The sequence below is a fragment of the Zophobas morio genome, unplaced genomic scaffold, assembly GCF_036711695.1.
Source record: "Zophobas morio isolate AGI-343-1 ecotype UQ-CSIRO unplaced genomic scaffold, CSIRO_AGI_Zmor_V1 ptg000009l, whole genome shotgun sequence".
Taxonomy (NCBI): domain Eukaryota; kingdom Metazoa; phylum Arthropoda; class Insecta; order Coleoptera; family Tenebrionidae; genus Zophobas; species Zophobas morio.
This window is the reverse complement of record NW_026972114.1, coordinates 6,012,128-6,027,386: the sequence shown is the minus strand read 5'-3', so window position 1 is coordinate 6,027,386 and position 15,259 is coordinate 6,012,128. Positions and strand designations below refer to the sequence as shown.

The 15,259-nt window shown below is 33.1% G+C and overlaps 2 protein-coding genes across 2 annotated transcripts in view; one reads left to right on the top strand and one right to left on the bottom strand.

The window, feature by feature from the left end:
• The window catches only part of LOC135125784 (metabotropic glutamate receptor 2-like), a 1,169,526-nt gene that overhangs the window by 625,344 nt on the left and 528,923 nt on the right, over positions 1-15,259 (top strand). The gene's annotated exons all lie outside the window — the stretch shown is intronic.
• LOC135125616 (uncharacterized) lies at positions 2,535-3,284 on the bottom strand. Its single transcript, XM_064051257.1, has 4 exons — positions 3,259-3,284; positions 2,989-3,194; positions 2,799-2,939; positions 2,535-2,746 (listed from the first exon to the last, which is right to left on the bottom strand). Exons 1-4 carry the CDS (start codon positions 3,269-3,271, stop codon positions 2,657-2,659), a joined length of 450 nt encoding a protein of 149 aa, XP_063907327.1. The 5' UTR covers positions 3,272-3,284; the 3' UTR covers positions 2,535-2,656.

Genomic DNA, 15,259 nt, shown 5'->3' with positions numbered 1-15,259 from the left:
AATCCCTGCTACTTTTGAGATTTGACAGATTCTTAGATATGTTACAGATCTTTAGGATCCTAAAAATCACAAATACTATGGAAACTCAATAACTTCTAGAAATGCGAAATATTCCAGGGATTTAAAAATCTTGAAGATTGTGAAATTTTTAAGATTCTACCAACGCAACGATTTAATGATTTTCAAAATCCTTGTAACTTTTGAGATTTTACAGATTTTAGAGGTCCTAGAAATCCTAGATATGCTTAATTGAGGACCCTAAGAATCACAAATAATGTACAAGTTCAATAAATTCCCGCGATTCTCACTATTCTGGAAACCTTGAAGATTCGGAAATTCTGAAAATTCTCACAAACGATTAAAAGATTTTCAAAATCCCTGTAATTTTTGAGATTATACAGATTTTAGAAATACCAAAAATCTTAGAGATTTTAGGCATTCTAGGTATACTATACACCATCCAGAAATTACAATAACGGTAGAAGCTCAATAAATTCCGGGGATGTGAAAGATTTCAGGAAAAATTTTAAATATCCCTGTGACTTTTGAGAGTCTACAGATTTTAGAGATCTTAGTCATCTTAAATATTCCACAAATCCTAGATATATTACAAATCTTTCGGATCCTAGAAATCACAAATATTGTGGAAACTCAATAAATTACAGAAATGTGAAAAATTCCAGGGATTCTCACTATTTTGAAGATCTTAAAAAATCTGAATTTTGAAGATTATACTGACGATTCAATAATTTTCAAAATCTTTGTAATTTTTGAGATTTGACAGATTTTAGAGATACCTACTATATATAAATCTTAGATATACTACAGACCTTAATTAAGGACCCTAGAAATCACAAATACTGCAGAAGCTCAATAAATTCCCGGGATTCTCACCATTCTGAAGATGTTGATGATTTTTAAATTTTGAAAACTCTCCCAAACGTTTCAAAGATTTTCAAAATCTCTGTAATTTTTGAGATTTTACAGATTTTAGAGATCCTTAAAATCTTAGATATTTCAGAAATTCTAGATATACTATAAACCATCCTAGAAATCACAATTACTGCAAAAGCTTAATAAATTCCAAAGATGTGAAAGATTTTAGGAAGTCTCAGGATTCTGAAAACTTTGAAGATTCTGAAGGTTCTTTCAATGTTTCTGTAAATCTTGAAAATTTGGAGATTTTAGAGATCCTGGATATTCCAGAATTCTTAGAAATACGCTATGCTTGAGGATATTAGAGATCATAAATATTGGAAAAATTTAAGAAATTTCAGGAATGAGAAAGATTCCAGAAATTCTTGCCATTCTAAAAGCTTTGAAGATCATGAAATTCTGAAAATTGATGTAGGAAGAGAACTCGAAAAGAAAGTTGTAGAAGGGTTTGGTGTATTTAACACATTAAAGAAACAGACAAGTTGTGTCGGGGTTTGTACTTAAATGAATGTTTTAAATATTTTAAAACCTGCTTACGTACTTAGCTGTGCAATAAAATTTGTTCTTTAATCGTTTACGCAGAAAAGTTGATTTGGGTTATAGAACTGTTGGCATCTTCGCCCGATCTTTTTTCCCAAAACTCGGGTTGTATTATCTTTCTTTATAGTACTCGGAACCAGAAATATTAGACGTAACCTTCAAGAAACATGTGCTTAGGGGTATAGAAAATTAAGATTTTAGAACAATAAGCAGAAAAATAAATGGGTTGGTTATTTTTTGATCACTGTGTATAGTTCAGTGGGATTGATATTAAAGAAAAGTAAGCAATTTCAGTATTCGAACACCACATGATTGCGCCATTTTATCGATCGTATAAGTTTTTTAAAGCTATAATTAATCGATACGTTTCAACACTTGGTATCATTGAATTATTTAGACGATGAAGTGGAGAGAATGAGGCTCAGCCGAGATAATATATCATATTATTAAATAATTATGGCTTAATTATTAGTATTAACAATATTTTGTAATAATTTATATTTTCAACAAATAATTGTTAATAAATCCATCCTATCAAATTTGTTTCTGGGCTTAATAACTTTGTTAATGGTTTGTTAGAGCTTAAAGGTCGTTGGAGTTCTACGGAGATTGTGCTTTGTATTATTTACAATACTGATTCCATTCCTGTGTTACCAGCCGAAGCTAGAATTTAACCCTTTTATACTATAAATGTGGTTTATTATGTGACAAATTTAAACAATACGTAATAATGTATTTGTGTATTTAGTTTAAAAGTTATAATGTCTAAAATCTAGAATTAATTGTGCTAAGTAGAATTTTGTTGTTTGGCGGGATCCATATGTGCTCGTTTCGGTTTTAATTATGCTCCGGGAAAAAACTTGTACCGGGAATTTTTTTAAACCAGGATTTTTAGCTGTTTCATCAAAAATTTTGAAAACAACAATCAACCAAGTCATCATTTTATTGTACCTCCAGAGTCCACCATAACTATCAGAATACTGTTTGAAAATGCGCTTATCGCATTCGGACATTAAAACGGCTTGTTTGTTAATTCTAAAAGAGTAAAAGGCAAGTGGTTTCGTCTTAAAGTAAGTATATTATAAATCTAAGTGTGTTACAAGCAAATATGAAGACAAAAAATGCAGAATGAATGCTCATTTCTTCTAAATGACTCTTCTTTGTTGCTAAGAAACCATGTTCACATATGGCACACCAGGGCTTCGTATTTATCGGCCGTTAACTCTTGACCATGACAAGGAAAGCAACAAACAGAAAACTTTGGATGTATCTACAAAAAAAAATGTTACACAGAAATAGGACTAGCGATTAAAGTTGACCACCTTTCCGACAATCCAGGCCCCACCATGACACACTCTGCCCACATACAACGGAGATCCATCCTTATTGTGTCCAGTTTGTACCGCCCCTGGAGGTACTTGTCCCCCTTGAGCTGGCACCCATTTCAGGTTTATACACAAAAGCTACAAAAACCTGGTATAACCGAAATTTGTAAAAACAGGAAATACTCACTTGATAATTTTCCACGATATGTTCTTTCCCATTGTGAGGTACATAGGCGACTCGTCTTGCTGGAACGACGTGAGCGGGGGTCAATTCGTTATTAAAGTGGGCTCGTTCAATGTAAATGGGATGACCTTGGGCATCGAAACCCATCGGGACGGCCATGGGTGGGACGGTTTTGTCCCCAATGCAGGAATTGACCCACGAAAAGGTAGCTGAAATTGTAATAAATTTTGACAAGTTAAAAAATATTTTCAAATTTGTTTTTGATACACTTACTACTTCCAGCCATATTAACTCAGAAATGGTGACAGTGACGTGTCTAGGAGTGTTGAATAGAGTAAGCTTATATAGTTATACCTTATCTATTTTGTACAAGATATTGTTACCCCTAGGTCAATTGACGTTATTAACTTGCAGATTACCTTGGTGCAGAATATTTAGTTTTAAAGATAATATCTTCGCAAGATTATACAGAAATAGTGTTTTGAATCAAGCAATTTCCCAAAATTATCAGTAAAAATACCCAGCGCATTTTTGGGTTTTTTTACTGATAATTTCGAGAAATTCCTGCTGTTAAGTTTATTCAACTTTTATGACTAATTATCCTGTTACACTAGGATAGGTCAACTTTATTTAATTAAATTTAATGAAGAGTCAAAATGAGCAATTAACAGTCGACAGAACTTCTAAATTTGCAAAAATTTCAAACATAGCAAAATTAGCAATAAGTTCCAGCCGTCATAAGTTTGGTATAAAAATTACAGAATAGATTGGGACAATTAAATTATGAACTGACTGTTTGTCATGCCCAAGATGGTTCGATAAGGAATTAATTGAATTATACAAAACGAAAAAGTCGGCATTTCAAGTTTCTGGCAACCTTGAGGATTATTTATACTTTAAATCTGTTAGACCTGGTTGCAAAGAACTTAATGACAGTCTTTCTGCTTCCTATCTTCGCAAGGTTGATGGTTGTATATTGAATGATCCGGCATATTTTTGGAAATTTATCAAAAACAAAAAGGATTGTAATGGTATTCCGAATGAAATGTTTTTTGATGAAATATCCTCTTCAGGTGGTCAAGACGTTTCCAATTTGTTTGCAAATTTTTTCTCATCAGTTTATGATAAGAATAATAACTACGATTTGGCGGATAATTTTAATTTTAGTCCCAAGATGAAAGTAAACGATTTGAGGGTAACTAATAGGGATTATATCTCAGATAGAAATCTTCATTAAGTCCTGGTCCTGATGGCATTCCTAGCTTTTTGTTAAAAACGTGTATTTGTACGATTACTTAGCCATAGTGTTCTTTGTTTGAATTATCTTTGCTTGAATGTAAGTTTCCTGAGATATGGAAAAATAGTTATGTAACTTCCATTTATAAATCGGGAAAACGTGATTTAATTATTAACTACGGGGGGGGGGGGGCTGCAATTAGTCCGCAATTCCTAAAATGCTGGATTTTTTAATTTGTAAGCAAAATAGAGTGGATGTCAGTTAATCTGTTGTCCGATAAAAAGCATGGTTTTTTGCAAAAACAGGTGTACTCTGTCGAATTTATTAGAGTATTGTTGTTTTTTGAACGATGCCTTTGCGGAAAGGCTGCAGGTGGATTATATTTTGTTGTTTTTTAATATACATTGCCTTCTTTTAACAATCAGAAACTCAAAACATGCTCAAAATGGTAAATTTTTGTAGGAAAATAAGTAATTTGCAATTACGCTCCGCCCCTTGGACTAACTTGTTTTCAGTTTCTTGTTGGGAAAAGAAGACTTGGTATATTAAGAACAAATAGACAAAATATAAGCCCCGCCCACCCGCCCCCTCTCAATTGTAATGATTTTTTTTATTCACAGTGTGCGGAGGAGTGAAACTTAGCTGCAAAATCCTCATTTATCCACAAGAAATTATCATGTGAAATATGTTTTAAAAGGGTAAAATTTTGTAGAGGAATATGGAGTTTGCAATTAAACTCCACCCCTCAGTCTACTTACGAATGAAAAACTCATTTGAATTGAGAACACGGCGGGTGGGGCTTAATCTTTGGCTTTTTTGTACTCAAAACGTATAATTTTCTTTAAAGAACACGATAACTTAGTAACATGTTTCACATAGCATTTTCTTATAAAAAATAAGCATTTTGCAATTAAGCTTCACGTCTCGGCTCACGACGAATAAAAAATCACCACAATTGAGATAGGGTGGGTGGGCGGGGTTTATATTTTCCTTTTTTTGTCATAGGTTGCCTTCTTTTCACAACAAGAAATGCAAAACACATTCGAAACGTAAAATTTTTAGTAGGGAAATATGTATTTTGCAATTAAGCTCCGCCCCTGGGTCTAACAACGAATGGAAACTTTATCACAATGGAGATTGGGACGTGCTTAATTTTTTTTAAGTATATAGTTTTTTTTTAACAATGCGATAGTTAAACTTGTCTTTAGTTTCTTGTTGGGAAAAGAAGACTTCGTATATTAAGAACAAAGGGAAAAAATATAAGCTCCGCCCACCCGCTCCTTCTCAATTGTGACGATTTTTTATGCATTGTGAGCCGAGGAGCGAAGCTTACTTGCAAAATCCTCATTTCTCCACAAGAAATTACCGGGTGAAATATGTTTTAAAAGGGTAAAATTTTGTAGAGGAATATGGATTTTGCAATTAAACTCCGTCTCTCGGTCTACTTACGAATGAAAAACTCATCTGAATTGAGATCACGGCGGGTGGGGCTTAATCTTTGGCTTTTTTTAACTCGAAATGTATAGTTTTTTTTTAAGCATTTTGCAACTAAGCTTCACCTTCCGGCTCACGACGAATAAAAAAAAATCATCACTATTGAGATAGGGTGAGTGGGCGGGGTTTATATTTTCCTTTTTTTATCATTCGTTGCCTTCTTTTCACAACAAGAAACTTAAAACATATTCTAAATGTAAAATTTTTGTAAGGAAATATGTAATTTGCAATTAAGCTCCGCCCCTCGGTCTAACAACGAATGAAAAATTCATCACAATTGAGATCGGGACGGGTAGGTCGTACTTAATCTTTTTTTTTTCTTAATATATATAATTTTCTTTGAACAATACGATGGTTAACTTTGTCTTCAGTTTCTTGTTAGGAAAAGAAGACTTCGTAGATTAAGAACAAGTGGACAAAATATAAGCCAAGGCATTCGATAGGGTTAACCATAGACTTCTCCTCTTTAAATTTGGTAAATTAGCATACTTTTTAGTTTCTTCAGGTGTGTTTCAAGGTTCACACTGTGACCCAATATTGTTTTTATTATTTATTAATGATATAACATCTTGCTTCAAATATTCCATGGTTTTGATGTTTGCTGACGATCTTAAATTGTTTAAGACAATTAGAAATAATGATGATGCTTCTGATCTTCAATTGGATTTGCAACGTTTATAGAACTGGACCATTATTAATATGCTACCCCTCAATATAAAGAAATGTAACATTATATCTTTCGGTAAAATTAAAACGATCATTACAGCAGATTATTATCTTGGTGATTCTTTAGTTTCTAGAGTTGAAGAGGTGAAAGATCTAGGGGTCATTTTTGATTCTAGACTTACTTTTAAGCCTCATTATCAATTAATTTTTAACAACGCGATGAATATGTTAGGTTATATATAGCGTCATTGTAAACAGTTATCACCTTGGTACTTGAAAACTTTATATGTTTCCCTTGTTTGTCCACATCTTGAGTACTGTTCTCCCGTTTGGCGGCCTTACTACAATGTTGATTCTTGTTTGTTGGAAAGAGTTCAGAAAAAGTTCTTTAGGTTAATCGGATATAAATTTAATCGAAGTCATCGCCAAGGTGACTACACTTGGATTATGTGTACTCTCAACATGAATTCTCTTGATCTAATATTAAGTTACATCTAAATTTAATGGTTGTTTTACACAGTAATAAGACTCATGCTTTAAGATATTTTGCATTGTTTACATGCTCCAAAGGGTTTTTCTTTTAAATCAGTCGAGATATGAAAAATAAACATAATATATAATTGGTAAAAGCAAAATCACCTGAGGCAGTAGCAAGAAAATGTTTAAAATATCGTCGGACATGGAAAGATAATGTGTGATTATGAAAGTATTTTCTCTATAAAGCAAACACTAAAAGAATGTTTTTATAAAAAAAAAGCTATTTTATTGTATGTTTTCCCATTTTAGAGAGTTAATTTCATCTCGCCTGGAGGACGTTTTAAAATTTTTTCATTAAATTTCTATTTACATGCCTTTTTTTGTCGATGGAGTTGAACGAAATAACTTTAATTTAAAAAGAATTCGCAATTGTCGAATAAAATATTGAAGTGTGACCTTTAACATCTGAAAAAAAAATCAGTTGTTGAACAAGCTTTTGTGTAACGAATGGAAATTCTGGGAGATAAGTCATTATTTGTTGCATACTGACTAGTGTGTACTTGGTTATCTTTTATTAATACTAATATTGATTAATAAATTTGAAATTATGCTTTAAATCAGTGAATTCAATCAGGTTTTTTTTTTTAATTAAACCCACAAATGTCCTAAATGTTCATAGATTAAACTACGAGTAGTAAAAATCTACTTTGGTCAGGTGTGTACATAATTACATGCAGTAAAATATTTTTAATAAAACTGATAAAAATCACAACATAACAAACCTAAATTCATGCAACATATGTTTAACGTTTGTTTTTCAAGCGCCCCTTAGTAATATGTTACATCTGGTATACTTCGGGTTTTGTTGTTAAGTATCTGCATAGAAATAACAAGCTGCTGCAACAGTAAATGTTCCAATTATTCCAACACGTTACTTTAATATTTACAGTTTTTATTTTTGCCATCGTTGTTTGAATTCATACAACATATTCTATTTCCACTAATTTAATTTGATACAGTGTCCATTGTTCCGTGGCATTTAATTTACACAGCGAGGTGTTCAATTAATACACTATCCCTATCCACCGTGGTGCTACATTATTAAGCAATATTTCTCTTCAACACGTTCTTAATTTCTACATAACCAGTTGTGACACGCATTGCTAACAAACTTCCCTGCGATAGTTTGTTTACCTATCCTGCCTTTATTGTTGACGAAAACACCGTCCAGGCTGGCATCCTATTCCCTTGTCGCCTAGCTAATTAAGAATAATTGCGGATCTGCGAAATTACCCGCCCCAAATAATACACAGTGAAATATAGCCGAGACTTTGGAATATATTACCATTTTAACAGAGCTAGCAGCGACGACACGTGATCGATAAGTGGCTTTCCGGTGGATGTTCATAGAATCAGACAGGTGGATGAGATGGAAGGGTGGAGATCGTCGGGAGACTCTCACAGCTGCGTTTCAACCGTAATGTAATGAAACGGTAAATTACTCCACCGCGAGCACATGATGCTTTTTCAAAAGGGTAAGGAAATCAGCACATGCTCCAGGGGTGTGTCAAGAACGCTCAAATCTAGATCAAAAACGTCTGATTTCGAAGAAAAAAGAAGCAAAAATTGTTGTGCTTGAGTACTCTCACGTAAATTTTTTCTCCTGTTGGAAAAAATGCAAAATTGTTTGCGGGCAAACGTAAAGGTCTTGAAACATATTCGTCATTTTTGACATAAATGGATATTAGACGTTGTGTCAATAGACTGCTACAGCCTAAGGTTGACAAAAGCAATTACTCATTGATGTTTTCTGTTAGTGTGATGGTGGTACTAGTGGGTACCAAAACTTTTCTTAAAGAAAACTTATTGTTAATCTGGAATATAATTTATAAACCGTTTCCTTATAAGTTTAACAACGCCTCTTTGAGAACAAGAACGGAACTACTAGACTTCATGTATCAATGAATCTTTAAGAGAAAATCAAAATTTGCCAGTCATTATCTGGACAAATTTGAACGAAAGTTGAATTTTTGCTAGATGAAATATTCTTGTTGTCCTTTGTTCTCTATTTTTGTCTGCTACAAATGTTAATAGTTTTTAATTTTCCTCTGTTCAACTCTTGTAAACTTCGCTAGAATAGTTGTCAATGTCCAGTTCGAGTCGAACCTACTTATTCTTTTATTAGTTTCAAAACTTCTCGTGGATCGGTAGTTTTAAACAAAAGTGCCAATTATTTTTATCTGCAGTATCTGTAGAAACTGTAAAGAGTGCTAAGTAATTAATAGATCTAATTTTCTTAATGCAGCTTTTCCCGAAACTTCAATGCTTATTTTGCTCTTGTTTTCACGTCAAACAAACATTATAAATGTGCTGCAAACCTAAATGAAAAAGTCATCACCAAATTGGCAACGACATGTATATACTGCTTTTAAAAGCTCGAGAAAAAAAAACTGCTACAATATTAACCTTCCTATAAGAAAGATATAAATGCCAGGACGTAAATGAAGTTTGGAAATCAATCGCTTTTTGTGTGGGGGTTATCTCGAACATATTTCACGGAAATATTTCAACACATTGTTGGCGGCTACGGCAAAATTTATTTTATCGCTTGCACTGTATTGATCAGGCGTCATCCGTTTACGGCTTTTTGGTTCCAAATTGACCTAATCGTGTTGATACAAAATTTATTTTATTCCCTCGGAACTCGATACAAACATTGTTCAAATCGAAACGAGAAACGCCGATAAACTACGAAATATAATTACTGAAAAAAGTTGTGAAATGTAGTTCGCGTTCTGCTTTAAAATTGTGTGACAGTCGCATTTAATTGTTACTTTTTGCGAGCTTTCCATAACTTTGACGTGGTTTTGACCGTTCCTTAAAGATAGTTAGTCTTGTTTATGAAGAAGTGTTATCTGAAGTGGGAAGATAAATGAACAAAATAGACAGAAATCGAAGACGGGGATTTGTGTAACCGACTAGAACTACTTAAAGAGAAATTTTTGAATACTGGGAGGTTGTTACTCTGACTGAAATTAAAAACGGTATTTACTAGAATTTAACGGAGTCCACAGCAGACCACTCAATTAATTGCCACTGGAATGATTGATAAAGGATACATCACAATGAATTGTATGCGCTCAGGCAAGAAATAAAAAAAATCAAATAACGTTGCCATGATGGGTAACTTGTTTACAAATGTGCTTGCGGAATTACGGATTACAACGCAGCAGGAATAAAATTACCTGTGTTTTGATGTCATTACCATTCTGTGTTAATTGTGTAGTTTGTTTAATAACGAACGTTAGCTGCTTTTGGTTTGTATCAACAAGAAAAAATTGGCAAACTGAATTATAATTCAAATGGATATATTTATTAACACAAAGACAAAAAAAGATGTATATCAGCATAAAGTACAGGATTTCTATAAATGATTATATGGTCGAAGTAGGTCATGAACACGTACCGCCTCTCAGTTTTCGATCGTGCTAAATGTCCAAGGACGCACGACAAATACCAAACGCGTCTGTACACCTGGTTGTCTAATTGCTTCATATCTTTTTAAAAAATAAAACTAATTCATTACAATAAAAAGAAACTAATTTATTGTGGCTAAACATGACAGTAAATGTTGAAAATATTCACCATTTTGTTCAAGGTACGTGTTCACTCGCTTTTTAATTTCAACAATGCTCTGTAATACTTTTGTCAAGGCCCATTGTTGAATTTCATGTTGCAACAGGACGTGTTGACCGCTGAGAAAATTTTGTTGAAGATGTTTACGGATTCTGCTCAAGTCGTCTCAAATCATCCTCAGATACTGAAGGTTTTCCACGAGATTTCTCTTTGTTGACACTGCCAGTTCGAACAAATCTGTTGATTATATCTCTAATGTGAGCGTCTAACGATGTTTCTTGAATTATTAAATCACGGTATTTGGCCAGATATTCGTGCTTACAAGCGGTTACAGAATGCTCTTCTTTTATGAATCCCACTGCAATAGCAAGACATAACAATGAAAGTGTCTTGTTCAACACAATAAACCATATTCACAGTCTTTGCTTCCTAGCAAAAAACCAAAATTTTCGCACGCAACCCACCACCTGCCAAGTAATATTTATTAGCCTTCCACTTATAAATAAACGCCTGCACAGGAGCGTGCTGAAGATGAGTCAAGAGAAACCGTTCTGAAAATTGGACTGTTTATATGTAGGCAGGTAAATAATAATACAACGGTATTCCGAAAGTGATTCTACCTAGCCTGCTGGCTCTACTTACACAGGTGTTTATTCATAAGTACAATATATACATAATACATTTTGACAGAAGTTCATACATTTATTGTAATTCTACGGCAGCTTTAAAAGTTAGGTATGCCATTTTTGCTTGCTCGGAGTGTATTCGAAAGTAAGTACTCAAACCATATATCTTATCAGTTACCAATTTTTCGTGGCATAGTAACGACAGCAAAGGTAAAATTTTATGTGGTCTAAATAAAACTCACAAAGTACATTTATATGACATATGATCGAAGTCCAGATGAAAAAAAATTTGAGTAAAATTTTGCTATTAAAACTATGCATATGCGCATAGAGTGTGCTAGTAATTCTAATTTTGAAAAAAAAAAATGGAACCTTTGTTACTAACAGACAGCAGCTGCTGCAGCACACTTGACAACTTCTTTTTATACTCAGCATACATTTTTTTTATTAATAGATCTGGTTGCATCAACAACGAGGTCATTAGATACGTTATATATATTATATAAATAGGAGACTTGAAACTTATACAATATACAGTGGTAAAAAAAAAACAGACTAGATGCATTCAAACAGTTGGACAGCTTTAAGGAACGACAAGGTGTTGACTAAGTTACTGGTACTTCGTAAAGCTTCGACGAGGTTGGGTGATACCTGGAAATGACTTCGTTGGGTTTGCCACTTTTTTAAATTTATTGAAAACTTACTTTATGGAAACAAAAAAAAAATGTAGACGAGGTTCCTGTGACTTTTGACGACATACCTCCAATCTCTAAATCTGTGGGGTATATTTTTATTAATTTTTTAAATATATGTTCGTCTCCCGGGTTGGGACCGTGTTAATTGAGTTTTTGGGCTCAACGTTTCGCACACTTTCGTAAGTGGCATCTTCAGGAGCAGAGTTGAGAAATTGGGAATAAGGCAAAAGAGCACAGTAACTCAGTATGTCAACCATACCAGAGGCGATACTCTTCTGGCGGGAAGAATGTGGATGTGACATTTTTATAGAGACGTGATAGGGGAAACCGTCGTAGCTGAAACTGATTGGCCGGCTCTGGGCAATGTGGGGGAAGATAAACGGGCAATTGCATCCAATGTCAGCATCCAAATGTTTGACAGTTAATAATCATTGTCTCGGTTGAGATTATAAGGACATTTATGGATTTCAATATTTTTTATGGTTCTGCCTTTTTCTGTTGCTCTTAGGGAGAAAGGGATATGATTTTTGTACAGAGTTAAGTATGTATATTGTTTTGTTTCTACAAACACTGAAACAGACACTTCAAATAATAACTTATTTTTCTTGAAAAAGAAAATAAAGAATTGAACCAGGAAAATAAAGTTTTAAGGACATTGTTCACCCTCAAACAAATAAAAAAATTCCCATAAACGACCAATATTGACGGTTGAAGACATCTCCCGAGCAATTACCATATATTCAGCTGGACCCGTGCTTATAGATTACTACTCCTTAAAAAGCGACATCCATTTCCAAGTGTCTCGACACTTAGGTAGTGGACAAGGAAAATTAAAATCAGGCCGGGTAGTCTAAAACAAGTACTTAACATTATTAAATAGGCTGAAATGATCAACTTAGAGAAATATGCGTCTTATTATTCAATAAAACAAAAATTAGGGAAGCATATACTTGGTTATGTCAAAGCTGGAGATGACATTTTAAAACCATTTAAAACATACAGGTTATGATAATGAGAGGCCAGATAGGTTCATCGAATCAATCCATATATTTCAATTTTAACTAAAACATGAGAAAGGAAATAATAAATAACATTATTTAAATGTGTAGAAGTTGCGGGTTTTTACAACTGTGCTATAGTTTCTGATTTGGGATTCAGTAACAAAGCATTATATAATGAACTAGGCATCAATGAGCATAAGATTTTTGTGTTTGCGGATGTACCTCATTTCCTTAAATTGAAAAGGAATCATTTTGTGGATCACGGTTTTATGCTCAGAGAAAAATAAGGAGCTGATTTTCAAACTGAGTTTCACTTCTAAATCAGACCTTAATATGGCGAATAAGATTACTATAGTCAATTTAACAGTGGAAGGTCTCCAACGACAGAAAGTCAAACTCGCTGCAAAACTTTATTCCAAATCTCTTTCAGCATCAATTAAGCGGTGGGAATTTTTAATCATAGTGGAAACTGGATAGAGTGTGCTACCTTTTTGCAAGCTGGTAATAATAATTTTATGGTAACTTTTTGGAGCTAAAATTTGTTTTCTTGCAAATTTTGCTTTAATGTGAGAGTGCCTGAAAGTGACTCTACAGCAAAAGCAAAGGCTTTTGGAATTGAGTTAGATATACAAGAAAAGATTCTAGATGAAATGTCTACTGCAATGGGTGCTATGAGGGTTAAAAGAAAATCATTTTTATTGTCTTTTTAAAAGGGAACTATTCAGAGTAACAATGCTTTAGAACTATTATATAAAAACATGAGTGAAAAATTTGTTGTCAAATATGTTCTGACATATAAACTAAATTGAGACGTTTTGGAACAGTTCTTTGGTGGGCTCCACGATCATGCAAATGCTTTGGAAGTGAAATACAGGTTAAGAAATAATATTCTGAGTAAAATTTAAGGTGCTCTTTCTGTAGGTGGCAATGTTGAAAAAGATGACACCTTTCATGCATCCACAGAAAATATTGAAGTGCTTATTCTTAGTGGAAAATGTTTATCTTCTCTATCAGAAAACAATGAAAATCAAGAAATCGATGCATCTTTAATCGTGATTTCTGGAGTGAGTGCGTTAGTTGATTTAGAATACACTGCCCCTCAAGAACAAAAAAAGATCAATAAAATATAAAGTGAATCAGCATCAATTGAATTAAACGACCTACATTTTGATGCCGTTGAACATTTAACAGGATCTTCCATCGACTAAAAGTTATTTTTTTTTTCTGTCAGAAACCAAGCCACAACATCTACTTGGACCGACCAACTCCCTGAAGAAAGTCTTTTTATAAAACCTCCTCCAGAATTGGTAGCAAATATGGTGAAACTAGGAGAAATTTTTGATACTGTAAACGGGAATAATATCAAAATATTGAGAAAATATTTAAAACACTTGTTACATCGTGCACGAGCGGTTGAATACAGTGATGAAATTAAATTATTATTCTTTAGGTTGATAGGTATTTTCGGATAAAAAACTAAACGGTTCATTGAAAGAAGTTAAGAATAAAATTACACGAAAAAAATAATTAACCATAATGCTATTATAGACATAATGAGGTTTAATTTTAAGATTATCTTATAGGGAACATTGTAAGCGATATTATCGTTGTCATAATTTTCAGAACTGTATGTTTATTTTATTAAACTATTCGCATCAAATATTAATTTATTAGGCCCATTTATTATTAAAATTGCCGAAATCAGCTTCTCTAATACAGTTTACATTAATTTAATTTTTCTGTTTAATTTAAGAATTAAGAAAGAATCAGAATCCAGTGAAGAGAACTTACTTTTTCATTATTTTTAATAGGAGTAATTAATATTTATTTTAGAAGAAAAAAGTGAAAAAAAGCAACTGCCGACTTAATATGCTGTAAAAAACTTTGTTTACTTATTTTTATTTATTTATTTGTTTTTTTTATTTGTTTATTTACTTAAGGTTGACCGTGAATTTTCACGAAGTCTTGTTTACACTCTCCAGCAAGTTTGGAAGAAAGCTCCCAGCTAACCACACATCTAGGTCAAATATTAGCTGAACACATTAAATTTAAAAGATAACAAAGTTTATCTTTAAAAAAATATTTCACTTGTAACCGAATAATTTCAATATTACTTCTCGATCGTAAATTAAGAAAGTATTGTAATCAAGTCCATCGGGCCAATGGTCATTTGTATGTTTTCTCCATGAGTCATGACATGACATGACCGCTAGAATACGAAAAAATGGGTCTCTCGTTTCCGTCTGTCTGTCTGTCTGTCCGCCGTCCGTGACGAGTTTTGTTAGACAGATAATCTCCGAAACTACTACACCGATTGTCGTGAAATTTTATATGTGTATTATGAATGTCATTTTACAATTTAATTTTGAATCTACAATACTAAATGTTTTGAAAAATGTTTCAGATGTTTTAAAGTTATCCTAAGCATGGTAATTTCTTAAC

Excerpts from the sequence above, each read along its gene's own strand:
- LOC135125616 (XM_064051257.1), bottom strand. Across the intron at positions 2,940-2,988 it reads ATATCGTGGAAAATTATCAA|CTTTTGTGTATAAACCTGAA; the intron begins GTGAGTATTTCC and ends AGGTTTTTGTAG. Across the intron at positions 2,747-2,798 it reads GGGCCTGGATTGTCGGAAAG|ATACATCCAAAGTTTTCTGT; the intron begins GTGGTCAACTTT and ends TTTTTTTTGTAG.